Here is a 16,742-nt window from a genome sequence, read left to right on the forward strand (position 1 = left end):
GCCCCGCGGGCCCCGCTGTGTGGCTGCCCAGGGTCTGCCCCGTCCAGCCCGGGGGGGTCCTCCCCGGGGGTGATCCGCAGGAGCCGGGAGCGTGGCTTCGAGCTGGAGGAGGAGGGCGGCCTGGGCGAGGACGTGCACCCCTCGCCCACCTCGGAGCTGCTGGAGGTGAAGGCACAGGCCAGCCTGATGCAGCGCCTGCTGAGCCCCTCCGAGACCAGCTCGCTCCGGAACAACCGGTCCGAGACCAGCTCGCTCAGCAATGCGCCGCTGCCCGGCGGCCTGTCCGCGCTCACGCCCAGCTCCGCCAATCCGTCCGAGGCCAGCTCCATGGCCAACTTCCCCGCCTGCTCGGTCCGCTCCGAGGCCAGCTCGGCCTTCCGGTTCTCGGACATCATCGACCAGCTGGAGCAGCTCAGCTACCCGCCCACGACGGCCGAGGACTCGAGCGGCTCGGACACGGACTCGTGGGGCTCCGAGGCCGAGGCCCCGCTGGACGTGAGCCTCTTCTTCAGCAACCCCTTCGTGCAGAGCGGGGAGGGGCGCCCCTTTGACCTGCAGAGTAACGTCAAAGGGGAGCGGGTAGATGAGAGCCGGTCCTGACGGCCCTGGGCTGCCCGACGGGCAAGCCCGCCCGCCCGGTGGGCCGAGGCTTCAGAGGAGCGAGTGATCCTGCGGGCGCGGCTGGACACGCTTTTTCCCCCCGACTCTCTGATTGATGGTTCGGTTTTGAACGTCAGAAAGTTAGAACCTCCCCTTGGAAGGGTGTCAAAAGCTACGCAGCAAATTCACACACATGAGTGTTTCCAGCGGGTCCCCCGGGGGCGGAGGACTTGGCCTCTGCCACTCCGTTCACTGGGCCTGCGCTCCGGCTCAGGGGACACGGGCGCTCCCCGTGGGGAACCCTGCGCCTCCCCAGCTGGTGTGGGGCCTTCACGGCGCGTGTGTCACAGCTCTCGCGCAGCTGAGGGTAGAGGCTCTGTCCGTTCGCACCGCCCAACGTCGGGCCAGCCCCGCAGACCCCATGGGCGGGCAGCGGCTGCAGCCTCCTTGCGCTGCGCCCGGGGTCGCCCAGACATCTCGTCGCCTCTGCCGCTTGAGACCCAGGAACGTGCTGTGCTTGGAGGGGCTTTGGCCGAAGCGGGCTGCGGGCTCCTCCGCCTGCCTGCAGAGAAGGCCGATTCCGGCCGCAGCAGCCGCTCCCTCTGGACTGACGGCGCTTGTTCCCCGTGAGGACGTGGCGCCTGGGGGCCCCCGAGCCTCCAGGGGTTCAGCCTTTTCCGGAGGGCTGCTGGCCGTTCCTGACGGACCGTCGCGGACACTGTCCCAAGGCCGTGGGGAAGGTCTCGCTCCTTCTGGGCGTCTAGCCATGGGGCGGAGGCCGTGCCAACGCCGGGTCCCTCGAGTGCGGCCCGGGCCTGCGCGGGCAGGGATTTGTCGGCGAGCCCGCGGGCTGGGTTCTGTGCGTCATCTCTGGTCTGACGTCTCGCTGCCGCAGCACGTTGAGAGGTTGGTTTTCCTCTTGGATGTGCCGACGGGTGTCCCCCGCCTCGTCCGTGGCGGCTGAGTCTGAGGGGCTTCGGCTGAACTGAGCTCACCGGGACGTTCCAGCCTCACAGCGGCCTCAGCGATGCTGTGTCCGCCGGGCCAGGGGCGCAGGCCGGGGTCCTCGCGGGCCGCAGTCAGTGGCTGCAGAGGTGCTGCGGCTACAGCGAGTGTGGCCTAGTCGCGAGTCACTGGTGGGAACAGCGGGTCGGGTCGTCTGTCTGGGCTTTCGTGTCTCTCAGAAAGGGGTCCTGTGGGGGCAGTGGATGTGGACACTCTCCCGAACCCCAGGGGCGGGTTCAGTCCCCGCCTCCTGGCCGTGCTGACACCTCTCGGTCAACAGGGTTGTCGTCCTGCTCTCGTCCCCAGGAGCCTGGCTTGGCGTCTGGGCAGGTGGTCGCATGCGGGTGGGTCCTAGCCGCTGAGCAGCCGGGCCGCGGGACGTGGGGCCTTGTCACGTGGGGCTCGCCTCGGAATCCGCATACGTTCTGTCGCGGGCGTCTTCCGGGCCTTCCCAGGAGAGGGTTATTATTTCATTGGTTCAGTGAAACTTCATTTTCCCAAGATGATTTTTAGCTTTTTGTTCAGAAAGCTTTCGAAACAGCAGCAGGAAGAGGACGGGGGAGGAGGCCAGCACCTGCCCTGCGGTGCCCGGGTGGCCCGGCTGCACGCCTTCTCCGGGGCTGTTTCTGTCACCCAGCCAGGGGCCCCGGTGCGTCTCGGAACCATCAGGACACCCTGCCAGCCCCGGCAGACTCACCCCCGAGACACACGACCCAGGGTGTCGCACACGCTGAGGTCTGCCTGGCTGCCTGACGTTCCCATCAGCCCGGGCACAGCCAGGTCTGTGGGTGCCCTGCCCCGCGGCACCGTGTCCCTCCTTTTGGTGCCAGCAGCTCGTGGAGAAGCCCGCTGCCCCTGACCCCGCTCCCGCCACCCTGAGGGGCAGCGCCTCTGAGAGGAGCAGCACCGCCCTGCACCGAACCCGCGTCCCGCACGCTGTGTGGACGCTGCGGTGAGGGCACTGTGTTCAGATTCTGGGTGAGCTTTGCGGTGAGATGTGCGAACCTGAGAAGAACTTTCCTGTCCCAGCACGTTCACGGCATGTCTGCCTCCAGCTTGTCCCTTCTGACCAAGGTGCTTCTTAAAGGGGTGTTGGGCTCTTTGAGGGGCCTGGGGGCGCTCTCTTCCCGCCACAGCCACGGCCTTCTGCTTGCAGCCCCAGCAGAGACCCGTGCTCTCTGGCGAGGGTGTGGCTCGCGGTAAATACGAAAGCATCCACGGCCATTCCGACCGAGCGCCAGCGGCGGGCCTCTCCTGGGTTTGCCGAGGGCCGCGTGGCCTTGTCTTTGACGGACGTGAGGTAGTGACAGTACCTGGACCACAGGGCAAGCGCTCCGATTTGAATACGGCGACTTGGACAGCCCTTCCTGCCTCAGGAGCCTGTCTGCCGAAGTGCCGGGGACCTGGGGACGCACTCCTCTTGGTGCCTCCCCCTCCTCCCGGGAGGGGCGCCCCAGCGCCGTCCCCCCACTCTGGCCCAGCCTGTTGGTGTGGCCGCGGCAGCAGCTCTGCAGCAGTGGCCCCACTGCAAGGCCCCCAGAGCCAGCACCTCCTGGCCCGCTGAGGCGGCCGCTTGTGGTGCTCCGCTTTGCAGAGTACTTATTTATTAGTCGTAAGTCTGCTTTGCATTGCGTTTTCCAAGGGCCAGGCCTTCCACAGAAGCCGGCGTGTGACACTACCAGCGGCAGCATTGCACCCCAGTGCGGTTGTACTAAAACCGGTCCTGGCGGGTCCTGTTTCTGCTTCTCTCCACGCGGGATTAGGTCAGGGCCCCTTTCTCCAGCAGCAGGCTCCTCAGAGCATCAGTGGTGGCGGAGGGTTTCCCAGGGCGGCCACGCCGGGGTCCTTTTCCCTTGGGGCGGACGCGCTGTGGCTTTCGCTGCGGCCCCCCGAGTCGCTGGGGGCACCAGGTGGGCGGTGGCGGTGCACCTGCCGTGCCTGCGGTGACGGACACTCGGTGCCCGTCCCGTGTGGTCACTCCTGCTCGCTCTGCCCTCCTGGTTCATGGAGCATCGCAGAAGAAACCCATCCTTAGAACCAAGACTTGTGTCTGTCCTCACACGCGGTGGCCTGGCCGGGGCGTCCCAAAGTCCCTGTCCTGAAGCCCCGCTTGGCCCTGCTGGCCCCGCCGCAGCCCCGCCCGCCGCACCCGGCCCAGTCCGCCTCTGGCGCGAGGGCGGCTCATGCCTGGAAACGGGGCAAGAGCTGCGTCTCCTGTGCGTCTGAACTTGTTCATTCTTTAAAGAGACACGGAGGCCGCCTGGTCTGTGGCCCGGAAAGTCCGTCTCCCTTTGCGGTTGCCGTCTGTACACTTGCGGCCGTGTGCTAACCAGACGTCTCAGTTGCTTGTGCAGTAAAATCAGGGCTCAGCTGTGGCTCTCAGTGGGCCTTCCGGCTTCCTTTCCCTCTGCTGGCTTGCGGGTTCGATTTACATCTTGTGTCAAGCGAGCCCCGGAAACGCCACATCTCTCTCCAGCCGTGCCTCTGTCTTCATGGGCTCCGAGCAGCCAGCAGGCCACGGGCGCCTGACCGTCTGGGGCAGCTGTGAGTGGAGACGCCCTACCTGAGGCCCCAGGGACGTGCCTCGCTTTGCTCCGCGTCCTCCCCCGGGGCCTGCCGTGGGCCCTGGCTCCGCACGCAGAGGTGGGCGCAGGGAGCCTGAGGCCTGCTGCTCTGGGCTGAGGGCAGCTGTGTGCAGCTAGGGCTGGACCACGTGGTCCTTGGCGTCTCCTGTGCCCAGAACGCGTGCTGCTGGCTTCTTAATTCCGAAATGAGGCCATTATTGCCTTTTCTCCCGTAGGGGGAGGCCACCCGTCAAACCTCTGACCCACACTGTAGCAGCTCCTTGGAGTCCAAACGGGACTCCCCGCTCAGCCGCCTCCCCCAGCTGCCCGCGTCCCTCCAGCCCCAGGGCTCTCCCGGGATGCACCGGGCAGTGGGCATCTGGGGCCAGGGCTGGGCTCTCCCTGGGGTCTTAGGGCACCCGGCCCCCATGCAGCAGGGTGGGAGGTGCCCGGCAGCCTCTAGGAAGGGCTCAGTGGGCACAGACTCCTCGGGAGCCTGCAGTGGGCAGGCACCTCCCAACTCAGAAGAGGGAACAAGAGGTCATAGCAGTGTCCCCCACGTATTAACCCCAGTCCGACTGACTGACCTGCCGCTGCCTGGCATCCCCCCGCTTGGGGATGAGCTGGTGGCACCTCAGTGATAAACCAGATTTCAAGAATCCACTCAAAAGCATTTCCGCCCCTGATGCAGGGGTGGCCAGCAGGGGGCAAACCTGAGCGGCCTTTCCGTCCCAAGCGTGTTCTCGCCCGAGGGAGGCCGCCTGCAGCCTTTGCGCTTTGTTTGAACAGTTTGTCTGGAACCTTGCTTCCCTCGCTCGGCTGTTCAGAAGACCCGTGAGCGCCTCAAGCTTCAGACGAAGGGCGTCCTTTATTAGGACAAGGACACCGAGCGTGTCACTCAGCGAGGACCCACCCGGAAGGCGTCATCGGGGCACAGGGCCCGAGTGTGACCGTGGTGTGGTCGGGACACCCATGTCTTTGAACAAGGGAGTGGCCTCGTTTCCTCAGAAGGAAATGCAAGACAACGCTGGGAACCGGTTGGGAGTCCTGCCCGAGCGACGTCCCCTCTGGGCGCAGGTGACCACACCACTTCCCGTCTGGCCCACAGCCCCACGACAGGGACAAGCGCACGGCAGGAGGAAGCCCCAAGCAGGAGCCGGGACCCCTCGGATGAGCTGCTCTTTTACCTTATGTTTGAGCCGGGTTTTGTGTAAACGTGACTCGTGACATCCTAGTTCAAAAGTGGAGCAGAAACGGTTTCTGCCGATGCCGTGGGTCCCGGGCGCCGGGTCCTCGGGGTCGCCGTCTGTGCCTCACGCCGCCCTCCGGCCTCGTACCTGCAGCCGGACCTCCAACCCTCCAGACCGGAGCCGCCTCTTGCTCTGCTATTAGGAGAGATTTTTCTTTTATCACAGAGATTCGAAGAAGAGAATTGAAAGATAGGAAATAAAAGCAGCTGAGCCTCCGGCCTGAGGGCGACTTCCTCTCTTGTCCCCTGCTGGCACGTGGCAGCCACTCTGCTCCTCAGGACGCCTGGGATCGCGAGCTGGGACGCAAGAACCTCCGGGGGAGCCGCGCCCGGCCCGCTCGCCCTGACCGTGGGGTGAGAGCTTCCGGGCCCGAGAGTTCCCGAACATGATGCAACCTGTGGCTCCGAGTGCGCGCCCGCCCGGCCCCACTGCACAGCGCGGACTCGCGGGACCTGAGGAATAGGAATGTCCGAAAGCGGCTGCAAGGAGGCGGGCGCTCCTGATGCCACGCGCCCCGCCCCCGCCCCCCGCAGCCGCAGCCGCAGCCGAGCGAACGCAGACCCACCCGGCTCGTCTGGGTGGCAGGAGGAGCTCGGCGACCTCTCGCACACCGCGAGGCTCCTCACCGAGCCGGCGAGGGCGAAGCCCGCTGTGGCCCCAGGACCCGACGTCCAGGTCGGCCTGGCCGCCGTGCATTCGGATCCGTGGCCCGGGCGTCTTGAAAAACGTCTCCCCAGAGATTGCTTGGCTGGCCCTCGTAGCATCCGTGTTGGCCAGCTTGGAAGGAGACGGGACTGCTGACGCTCTCCTGTAGCCGAGAATTAATAAACCTTTGGTGTTCATTTATGGCACTGTTTCATCTGGTCACTAAATCTGAGTTGACTGTTTCTGGGAGGCAGTAAGTCCAACAGGGATTAGTTCCAGGGCCCCAGAGAGAGCAGGATGCCTCCTTCCAGACTCTCCCTCGTACGAGACCATGCGGTGCGGGCCTGTCACCCGCGCACCCGCTCCCGTGCAGGCCGTGACATCCCCGCGTTGCACCCCGACACGGCGTGGGTGCTGAGGGAGTAGCTGCCAGAGCAGCAAATTCAGTGTTGCTTCTCGGGACTTGCCGGGATTTTTTCCGGAAGCATATTTGGTCCTCAGTTGATCACACCTGCAGATACAGATGGAGCCATGTTACAATGACGGCGTCCCATCATGACTTTCGACCTCCGTGGAGGGGCCCCCTGCTGCGGGAATTCATTGCTGAGAGGTTACTGCTGGGCTGTGGTCTCCCCTGGGAGGGCCCCTGAGCCTGGCCGGCCTGTCTGCAGCTCCTCATCACGTGAGGCTTCAGTGCTGACGCCTCCTCAAGTGTCACCTCCTGTTTAAAACAAAGTCAAGGAATTCCTGCTGTGGCTCAGCAGGAACGAATCCAGCTAGTACCCATGAGGACGCAGGTTCAATCCCTGGCCTCGCACAGTGGGCTAAGGATCCGGTGTTGCTGTGGCCGTGGTGTAGGCTGGCAGCTGCAGCTCTGATTTGACCTCTGGCCTGGGAACCTCCATATGCCACGAGCGCAGCCCTAAAGAGCAAAACCAAAAAAAAAAAACCAAAAAACCCACACAGTAACAAAGTCAGGTTTTGCAGAAACTTTTCGGCGACCGGTCGGTCCACCAGCTGCTCCGTGTCGGATGGCCCATCTGGGAGGCCGGTGCTATGTGGGCGGGGAGACGGGCACACGGGGGACCTCGTGACCAGGGAGCGTCTTGGCCTCTCACCTTGAGCAGCACAGCTGTGAAGAATGAACAGATTCTAAGTTACCAGAAGCATCTAGACTTTTTCTGAAGAGTCAGTGTGCAGTTCTGGGCTCATTAGGGGCAGAAAGGACCTTGGAGCGCGACTCCTGAGAGTTCGGCTTCAGAAACTGCCTCCTCTCCAGGAGGCGCGCGCGGCCCGAGCCCTCGGTCGTGCTGTCCCTTGAGAAGCGACAATGCAGGCCTGGTGTGGGGGGAGGCGGACATAGGTATGTCATGTATTTTAAGGTCACTGAGCATATTTGAAATGTGTAATAAAAGCAGATTTTAATAAACTGGCTCTAACAAGTCCATGTTCTTACACTGTCCGGGTTTTCTAATGCCCGCGACCGTTTCTTTGTGTCTTGAATCTGGCCCGTTGCGGGACCCCAGGGGACAGCCCTGCATCCTCAGGCGCTGGTGGCTTGTCCCCAGATGCCCTGGGGGGGACCGCAGGGCACCGAGCTTGTCAATGTGAAATTAAGGTCTCCGTCCTGCCCTCGGGCCACATGGGAGGATCTGCCTCGGGCCGGCAGCGCCAGGCCACCCGCAGGCTCCCAAGCTGCGGGCCCAAAGCACTGGTCACTGCAGGCAGGTGGCCTCCAGCCTCAGGCCCGTCATGGGTGGAGCGAGGAAGCACCAGGGCCTCCCCTTGAGTTGCTTCTCTTCTACCAGAGATGCTGGTAGTTTGGGTGTTAAAACACTATACATTTTTAAACCCGAGGGAAATTTCTACCTCGGAATGCTTTTAAACAGCAGTTACATTTTTCGTCTAAAACTCTGCTTTAAGGTACCTTCCAAATTTGGCATTTAATAGTTTCTGACTTCTAATAGAAAAACATTAGAAAAAATAGCTTTTGAGGACTTTTAAAGAATACAGAGCATTTCTCTGTTACAAAATGTTGGGTGAAATATACCTCATCATTAGCCTCCTTAGAACAAGACCAAAATGTTGGCTTCATCTAGTCAAAAGCATTGCTATAAGACGTGGTGAAAACCAGAATAAGATCCTCGTTAGTGAACATTTCAAGGAAGTAGAAAGCCGTCTGATGAGTAATCTCACGTGGTACCGTTTTTTAAATCAGCGGCTGGCGGGTTTGGCCTTAGAGCCTCCTTTTCCAGATCACCGGCATCAGTCTGGCCTGGTAGGTGTGCAGCCTCCTGCCGCAGCCGTGTCTGGTCACAGCCACATCTTCCCAGGAAGGCGGGGCCCGGAGCCCCGTTGCCCTGCTGCTTCTCTGCCTGTGGAAACCAGCGCAGCCTGTAACCGCTCTTGCCTGCGTCCCTCTGGGACTCGGTAAAGTCTGAGGCGACCCCCGTGCACCCTTTCTCACCTCTTGCTCCATTGCCCGTTCAATTCCAGGCCCCTCGGAGGAGAGTCCTCAGCCTCCCCCCTCCACCCAGGAGAGCCCGCTGGGCCCAGCGGAGCAGGGCTCCACCCCCCTCCTGAGCCCCGCCCCCCGTGTCACCAGGATGGACCACAAGGTGGGTACCCCCGGGGCCTTCTGGACTGGGAGCCAGGGCTCTCTGAGTGGAAGCGGGCGGCGGGCTGGCTCCCTGGTCCTGAGACCCTCCCGCCGCCTCTCCAGGGGTCTCTGTGCCAAGACAGGGCCCTGTTCCTTTGATGGCCTCCCTGCCTCTGCTCTGCTGGGAGGAGGCCTGGGTGCTGGCCCCTTGCCTGGGGGTCAGGAGAGGCATGGGCTGGTAGCTTGAGGGGGGGCCTGGACGAGCCCCAGGGGAGGCCCCCTTCATCCTGGGGTAGGAGTGAGGCCAGGAGGGGCCGCAGACAAGGAGAGGAGCATGGGGAGGCGGTGGCCCGAGGCAAGGACAGCGCTTCTCCCGCTGCCCCCAAGCCAGCACCAAGCAGCGAACTAGCATCCCCATGGGGGCCCCAGGTTCTCCAGGACTCTCCTGGCGGGGCTGAGCTGCATCTGGGCTCTGGAAACCCCGGGGTCACTGACCAAGCCTCGTGCCCCTGCCTTGGCATCTGGCTGCCCAGCTGTGGGGACCCTCCCTCGGAGCACGTGTGCCAGCTTGTTCCCCGGGACTGCCACCACCACAGTCTCCCACTTAACATGCTGTTTGTCCTCCTTTTAACGAAGCTGGAGGAGCCACGGGGTGGAAGAGGCTAAGATGCTTCTCCTCGCATGGGCACCGTCCCTCCCCCTGCCCTGACCTGGGGCCTGGGGACAGGACTGAGGGGCTGGCCGCTGAGTTTCCCAAGAGGCAATCTTTGCCCTGGAATCAGGGGCCACCGTGGCTGCACTGGCTGGCCGTCCATGAGCCCCTTGTCACTAGCTGGGGGCGCCTGCGGCATTACTGTGACCTTAGCGGCTGTGATTGCTTCCGAGCCTCTCTCCTCTGGACGTGTTCACTGCCCGCAGGGAGAGGTGCTGGGCCCTCCCCCAGACCCCCGCCAGCAGCGCACGCACAGACACGTCCACAATCCGAACCAGAATTGGGGTGCTCGGCCTGGGGGGGACCAGGGTGGAGGGCCGGGGCCTCCCAGACCACGGGCCTCTTGGGGCAGTCGGCCGAGCAGGAACGCTCCGCGGAGGTATGGCGTCGTACAGAGGTTTTCCTGAGTTGGGACTTGTAAAGTGGTGTTTAATGGCACAGAGCCCCGGAAGAAAGATGTGAAGAGCGTCAAGTCGAAGTCGGGAAAGGTGACCTGCAGCTCTGCGGGGGGCACCAGGGCCCCGGGCGGGGCGGGCCTCCCCAGAGATGCTGTGGGACTGGGAGTGGCTGCCAGTGGCCTGGGAAAAGCTGGCGTGAGAAGCCCCCTAAGCCCCGCCTGGCAGGCAGGCCCGGGAGACATCTTGGCCCTCAGCTCTCCCCTCCCCAGGCTGCTCCACGCTGGTGTCTAAAGATGTCTCTGGCTCCTGTGGTGCAAACGTGACCCCAAGCTTCCTCCCCAAACCTGTCGCCTGCAGCCTGGGACTGCTGCCCCTCCCGGCACGCCTTCCCCTGGCAGACTGGCCACCTCCACCCACCCAGACCTTGGCCTTCGGAACGCGGGCTCACCTCCCCTGCGGCTCCTGAGCAGCCCCAGATTCATTCCAGAGCACCCCGGCCTCACAGAAAGCGCCCCCACCCCCGACCCTGCCTTGCCGCCCATGACTGCTTGGCTCCCCCCCTGCCCCTCCCCTCATCCTTGACCTCTGAGCTGGTCCCACCACCCAGTGGACCTGCCCCGGCCTCTCCAGGAGGCAGCGCGTCCTGCCAGCCCCCACCAGGACAGGATGGAGGAGGGGCCGTCCGAGGGCCCGGGGTGGGGTGGGGCCCTGGGGGACCAGACGCAGCACGCGGCCCAGACGGGCCTGAGGTCTGTGCCCTGCTGGGGCCAGCACTGCTCTCCCCGCCCTGAGGCTGAGGGGCCTGTCGCGCGGACTGGCCTGCTGGCCCCTGCAGCCCAGGGCGGGGCCCCGTCCACTCCGCCCTCAGGTCCGTCAGCCAGCCCCGCGCTCTAACTCGGGCAGTTACCTTGCACCGCTTGGCGATTCTAAGGCCTTTCTGTGCGTCAGGCTTCGTCCTTGATCATCTCACACACTAGCGCAGACCCCGGGTTCCTGTGCTTCACAGACACGGATTTTTCCCTGTTATTAAAGGTTCGTGGTGGCCTTGTATCAGCCACGTTTGTTGGCACCCTTCTTGCAGCGGCGTCTGCTCACTTGGTCTCTGTGCCGCCTTTCGATGGCGCCCACAATCCTTCGCACTTGCAGGATCACACTGGCTGTGGAAACAGCGGTCAGTGATCTGAGGTGTTGCTACTACGACTCACTGCTGCTCCCATGGTGGTTACCGTTTAGCAATTGAGACCTTTTGCATTAAGGCATGTACACTGGCGGTGGGGGTTGTTGTTTGTCTTTTTAGGGCCACACCTGAGGCAGATGGAGGTTCCCAGCCTAGGGATTGAATCGGAGCTGCAGCAGCCACCGGCCTACACCGGCCGACCCACAGCCACTCAGGATCCGAGCCACGTCTGCAACCTACACCACAGCTCACAGCAACACCAGATTCTTAACCCACTGAGCGAGGGCAGGGATCGAACCCGCGTCCTCATGGATCCTAGTCAGATTCATCTCCCCTGAGCCACAGAGGGAACTCCCACCCTGGTTTGCAGACCCAGCGCGACTGCTCAGGTCAGACCTGGCGGGGGTAAACCTGTCTGGGTGCCGGGAACCACGACGCTCCCGCCCTCGCTCTTCCGCGTCTTTGCGGTCCTTCTGTGTCGTGGGTCCACCGGCTCCTGTCCTGGGAGTAGCGGGAACTCAGCGAGGGCCAAACAGCTCTTTTTTCAGACAGAATAACAGGATACGCGAAGAACACCTGCGGGAGACCCACCTGCGCTGCGCTGTTTGCTCAGCAGCGAGTCCCGCGCCGTAGGTCTCGGGACCGCGGGCACCGCTGCGGGCTCACCCGTGTGCTCCCCGCAGGGCGCGCCGGCCGACGAGGCCTACTTCATAGCGGAGGAGATCCTCGCTACGGAGCGAACATACCTGAAGGATCTGGAAGTTATCACCGTGGTAGGAAACCCACGCCCGGAGGCCTGGCTCTCGTCGCGGCTGCAGCAGGCCGGGCCGGAGGCGCCGAGCAGGGCTGCCAGCCCGGCTCCTCACGTGTGGCTCCCCTCGCGTGGCCTCGTCAGGGCCACACTGGCTCCAGCCTTCTTACACTGGGGACTTGACCCTCTGAAGCTTTTCAGGTCGGGAAACCTGGGCGGTCGGCCAGGAGGTGGCCAGAGCAGTGCTGCGAGCTGCCTGGGGGGCTGGCTCCCTGGGTCCTCTGGCCCTGGTCACTTGCACCGCCCGTCACCCAGCCAGGTGGTCCCCCCACCCCGGGCCGCAGACCCCCAGGCCCCTTCCAAGGCTCCCCGTCCCCTGTCACCCGGGGCCAGGGCAGCCAGCCCCCACCACCTTCTCTACATCACCCAGCCCCAGCCCCTGGGTCCCCAGGCCCCGCCCGTCACCCGCGCTCTCCCGCAGTGGTTCCGGCGCGCGGTGGCCGAGGAGGACGCCATGCCCGCAGACCTGACGGCCCTGCTCTTCTCCAGCGTGGACCCCATCTACGCGTTCCACAGGGGCTTCCTGCACCAGGTGGAGCAGAGGCTGGCGCTCTGGTAAGGCCGCCCCGCGCGCCCCGCCCGTCCAGGAAGGGAGCCGTGGCCCGCGAGGCCCTGATGCTGTCTGCCCGTCTCCACCCAGGAAAGTCTCCGCGGGCGCCCCAGCAGGCGGCCACCGGCGAATCGGGGACGTGCTGCTGCGGAACATGCTGCAGTTGACTGTAAGCGCCACCCCAGACCCTCCTCTCGGACAGCGCCCCCCCTCCCCGCCCCCGCCGCCGCAGGTCCCCCCGGGACAGCGTCAGGGCTGGGATGGGCTCCGGGCCGGGTGTCCCTGGGGCGGTGGGGGAGAGAGGGATGGGCTCAGCCGGCGCGTTTCCCAGCCCAGGTCCCCGCTCTTCTGCGGGGACACACAGCGGACTTCACACCCCACAGACCTGCGACAGCGGGGGCGGGGGCGGGGGCGGCAGAGGGGTGGGGCCCAGAGAGGCGGGGAGGGGCGGGGTCGCCAGAAGGGTAGGGTCCGCAGAGGGGAGAGGAAGGGCGGGGCCTGCAGAGGGAGGGGGCAGGGCCAGACCCCCTGAGGGGAGGCAGGGGGCGTGGTGTTGGTGGGAGGGGAGCGTCTGACTGGTGGGGGAGGGGGAGGGGAGGGGGGCGCGGTGCCGGGGTGGAGGGCAGGGTTGGAGGGGGCCGTGCGGGAGGAGGGGCGGAGGGGCAGAGAGGGTCCCGCCCACCGGCCCTGAAGCCTCCCACCCCGCAGGCGCTGACCCACCACTTCCAGAGGCTGGACGAGGTCCTGGCGGGGCTGGACACGGCCAGCAGGCGCCTGCGGAGGCTGGACGCGCTGTGCCGGAACTTTGAACTCCAGAAGGTCTGCTACCTGCCGCTCAACGCCTTCCTGCTGAAGCCGCTGCAGCGCCTGGGGCACTACCGCCGGCTGCTGGGCCGCCTGTGCGAGTGCCCAGACCCCAGGGATCGCGGGGACCCCGACCGGGACCAGGACCGCGCTGACTGCCGCGGTGAGTGAGCGCGCTCCCGGGACCCTCCTCCACCGGTCCTGGGTTTGGGTGTGGGCGGCCCGGAGGGACCCAATGCCCACGGACCTTTCTGTCCCTAAACTGCAAACTTCTGGGTCACGTGGCTGTTGGGAGCTTCTAATGGAGGTTCGTGTGTTAAGGGACAAAAACGCAAACCCCAAGCTTTGAACCCGCATGTGTGACCTAAGCTGCAGAGTTCACATTCAGTTCACCACTGTCCTGGGGGCCCTGAGTGAGGCCGGGTTAGCACTTCTTCCAGCTGGTAAATGAAGAGAACAGAGTGAGGGCAGACATCTAGGGCTGCAGTTCTTGGGGCCACCAGGCAGTCAAGGCGGGTCTTGATAAAGGACAGCAGGGTCCCCTGACTGTTTCCAGCAGGAGAAGAAGGATGTGGTCACTGCCAAGCCGCGGCTCCCACTGTGTCCCGGTCAGGGCTGCAGAGACCTGGGTCTGATTGCTTCCTCTCTGAATAAGTTTCCCTTCCTGATTATAAACCTTCGCATCTTTGCCTAAAATATTTGATTATCATCTGCTCCTCCATTCAAGGAAAAAGATAGAAATGCCTTGAAGGCGCAAGTTATTTAGCCTTTTTGGGGGGCGGGGGTGGGTGGTGCTCCCACAACATGCGGGAGTTCCCAGGCAGGGACTGAACCTGCACCACAGGAGTTCCCACTGTGGCTCAGTGCTTGAATCTGACTGGCATCCATGAGGCTGCGAGTTCAACCCCTGGCCTGCCTCAGTGGCTTGAGGATCTCTCCTTGCTGTGGCTGTGGCGTGTATGCCAGTAGCTGCAGCTCGGGCTTGACCCTTGGTGCAGGAGCTTCCATGTGCCACAGGTATGGCCCTCAAGAGATTTTTTTTTAAAAAGTGAACCTGCACTGCAGAAGTGACAAAACCAGATCCTTAACCTGCTGAGCCACCAGGGAACTCCAAAGTTATTTAGCCTTTGAACTACAGTAAATCACTTTCCCTAAGGAGCAAACACTGCTTTGCCTGTAACAATAGTCGTTTTCCAAGCCTGAGGGTTGCCCAGTCCAATGTCCACGTCATCTACACGTGCTGCTCCTGGCAGTCCTGGGAGGACTTTGAGTAGAATGTTCTGGAATTAAAACCACCTTAGAAACGTCCGTTCCTGTTACAAACAGGTGGGTGGAGGGTGTTGTCCACGCCCCCCCCACCCCACCGAGGGCCTGTTCACACAGACGCCCTCCAGGTCATTACCGAGGTGACGGCCACACTGCAGCACAGCCTCCTCCGGCTGGAGAACCTCCAGAAGCTGATGGAGCTGCAGCGGGACTTGGTTGGCGTTGAGAACCTCGTCTCCCCTGGCAGGGTGAGTGACCCGGGGGGGGGGGGGTTCCAGCTGGTGACTTCATTATCCTTAACAGACAGACAGTCAAAGTGCCATCCAGTGGTTTTCAGTATGTTCACGAGGTTGTGCAACCAGCACACCAAGCCCAGAAGATTTTCGGCCCTCTAAAGAACCCCCGTCCCTGTTTGTAGCCACCCCGCCGCGCTCCGCAGCCCCGGGATCTGCCTCCCGGACGTGGACACACACGGGGCCTCAGCAGGCGGCCTCTTCGTCTCACTTCTTTCACTCAGCACCGTGTCTTCCAGGGTCACTTGTGTCGTGCGTGTCCTGGCCTCACTCCTCCTTGTGACCAAATGGTCACATTCATCTGTTCCTCTGCTGGCGGACACTTGGGTCACCCCCACTGGGGGGCCGCTGTCAGTAGTGCTGCTGTGCACACGGGCACAGGTCCAGGGGTGAACACGTGTTTTCCGTCCGGGCCACGTACGTGTGCACAGACCTGGGGGCGGACCTGCTGGGTCGCGTGGGCGCTTCTGTTTCACATTTCGAGGAGTGGGGACTGTTGGGGTTTTCATGTGCGTTTCCCTGGTGGGGAAGGTCAAGGGCCTGGACTGGAAACCAGGACAGTGCTGCTTCCTTTCCCCCTGCGAGCGCAGGGCTCGGGGGTTCTCTGGCTGGGAGCTCCCGAGGGTCCGGAGGGCGTTGCATCTGTTGCTTCTCCAAGGGCCCCGCGCAGCGCCTTATGGGTGGTGGCCCCAGGAAACTGTCCCTAGAGGGGCAGATGAACAAGCGTGGCCACACAGAGCGGCTCTGAGACGTAGGTGCCGGGCGAGACCGTGCTGCCGGCCCTGGTGCTAGAGTCAAGGTCTCTGAGTCCTCGGCGACCACCCCCGGCATCTGCGCGGGGCGCTAGTTTGGTACAAGGAGGCACGAGGGTGAGAGGGTGAGGCTGCAGGGGGAGCACCCCCTGCAGGGCGGGGGCACAGGCGGGGTGGGGGCCGCGGCTCGGGGGCCGGGGTCAGGCTGCGGCCCAGTCTGGCGGCGCCGAGCGGGGCAGGCCTTTCGGCTTGGGCAGGCGCCCATCTCGCCGTGTCTGCAAGGAGCCTCCTTTCCGTGCCTCACGCAGGTCACCTGGGGGCCCTGAAGGCCGGGCCCTCTGGCGTGTCTGCAGGGCGCGGGCCCGTGTTCCTCTTTGCCCAGAAGGAACAACAGGTGGTGGACGTGTCCCACGAGAGTCCAAAATGGAGCGTGGGGGTGGGAGCCGGGTGGCCAGCCACGGCCGGCCTCTGCACCCCGAGTGCTGGGGGAGAGGCGGACCCTCTCCCCCCCGCCGAAGGGCGGCCAGGGTATGGGGTCGGCCCCCGCCAGGGCTTAGCTCCCTAGGGTCCATCTCTGGGCTGCGGGGCCCTCTCTAGCTTAGGACCCTCTGCTCGGGTGCCAGGGCGGCAGCGGGCAAGTCATCTCCACGTTTGGCGGAGCCACCTGTCCCTCCTCCTCTCTCCATCCTCAAGCTGCCCCGCCCGGCTTTTCTCTAAGCCCAACTCAGACATTGTCTCCAGGGCAGGACATTCCAGAAGCTTCCCCTCAACATGCCCTTTGCCTTGCAAGCCAGCCCTCGGCGCAGCTGCCCACGGAGCTCAGGGACGGGGCACCAAGTTCACCGCCCAGAGAGCAGGGGGCGGGAGGGGAGGCCGGAGCTCACACGCCCGCTGTCTTCCAGGAGTTCATCCGGGAGGGCTGCCTGCGCAAACTCACCAAGAAGGGCCTGCAGCAACGGATGTTCCTCCTGGTAGGTGGGCCTGGCTCAGGAGCAGGGAGGGGTTGCAGAAACACCCCCGGGCTGGCCACCTGCCCTGTCCTGGCTTCTGTGGGATGAGCAAACCGCTCTGCTTGTGCCAAGCGCCAGTTCCCAGGGCTGCCTCGCAGCCCGGAACTCCTCCCAGCGAGTCCCTGCTGCCACCAGGTTGCCTCCTGTCACCTCCCTTCCCCACCTGGTCAGTGGATTCCAACCCAAGCCATCCTGGGGGAGGGCGGCTGTCAGGACCAGCTGGAAGTCCCCACTCCCTCCCGCTGGCAAGGCGGGCGCTGGCCCGAGGGGTTCCCTCCAGGCAGAGATGAGCGTGGGAGTGAAATA

The 16,742-nt window shown here is 64.0% G+C and overlaps 1 protein-coding gene and 1 long non-coding RNA gene across 19 annotated transcripts in view; one reads left to right on the plus strand and one right to left on the minus strand.

The window, feature by feature from the left end:
- The window catches only part of FARP2 (FERM, ARH/RhoGEF and pleckstrin domain protein 2), an 83,756-nt gene that overhangs the window by 60,289 nt on the left and 6,725 nt on the right, over window positions 1–16,742 (plus strand). For all 18 annotated transcript variants that reach the window (XR_002339388.1, XR_002339387.1, XR_002339391.1 and 15 more), the window contains 6 exons: window positions 8,561–8,682; window positions 11,634–12,316; window positions 12,402–12,480; window positions 13,020–13,278; window positions 14,499–14,629; window positions 16,329–16,397. Coding sequence is in view for 12 of the 18 variants with exons in the window: in XM_021076018.1 (XP_020931677.1) it covers window positions 8,561–8,682; window positions 11,634–12,316; window positions 12,402–12,480; window positions 13,020–13,278; window positions 14,499–14,629; window positions 16,329–16,397 (1,343 nt within the window). In the remaining 6 variants the exon portion in view is untranslated. The remainder of the gene's footprint in view (window positions 1–8,560; window positions 8,683–11,633; window positions 12,317–12,401; window positions 12,481–13,019; window positions 13,279–14,498; window positions 14,630–16,328; window positions 16,398–16,742) is intronic.
- On the minus strand, window positions 1,272–10,817 carry LOC106508141. Its single transcript, XR_001304725.2, has 2 exons — window positions 10,681–10,817; window positions 1,272–8,439 (listed from the first exon to the last, which is right to left on the minus strand). It is a non-coding gene; the product is annotated as an uncharacterized LOC106508141 (long non-coding RNA).

Source organism: Sus scrofa, chromosome 15 (assembly GCF_000003025.6).
Source record: "Sus scrofa isolate TJ Tabasco breed Duroc chromosome 15, Sscrofa11.1, whole genome shotgun sequence".
Taxonomy (NCBI): Eukaryota; Metazoa; Chordata; class Mammalia; order Artiodactyla; family Suidae; genus Sus; species Sus scrofa.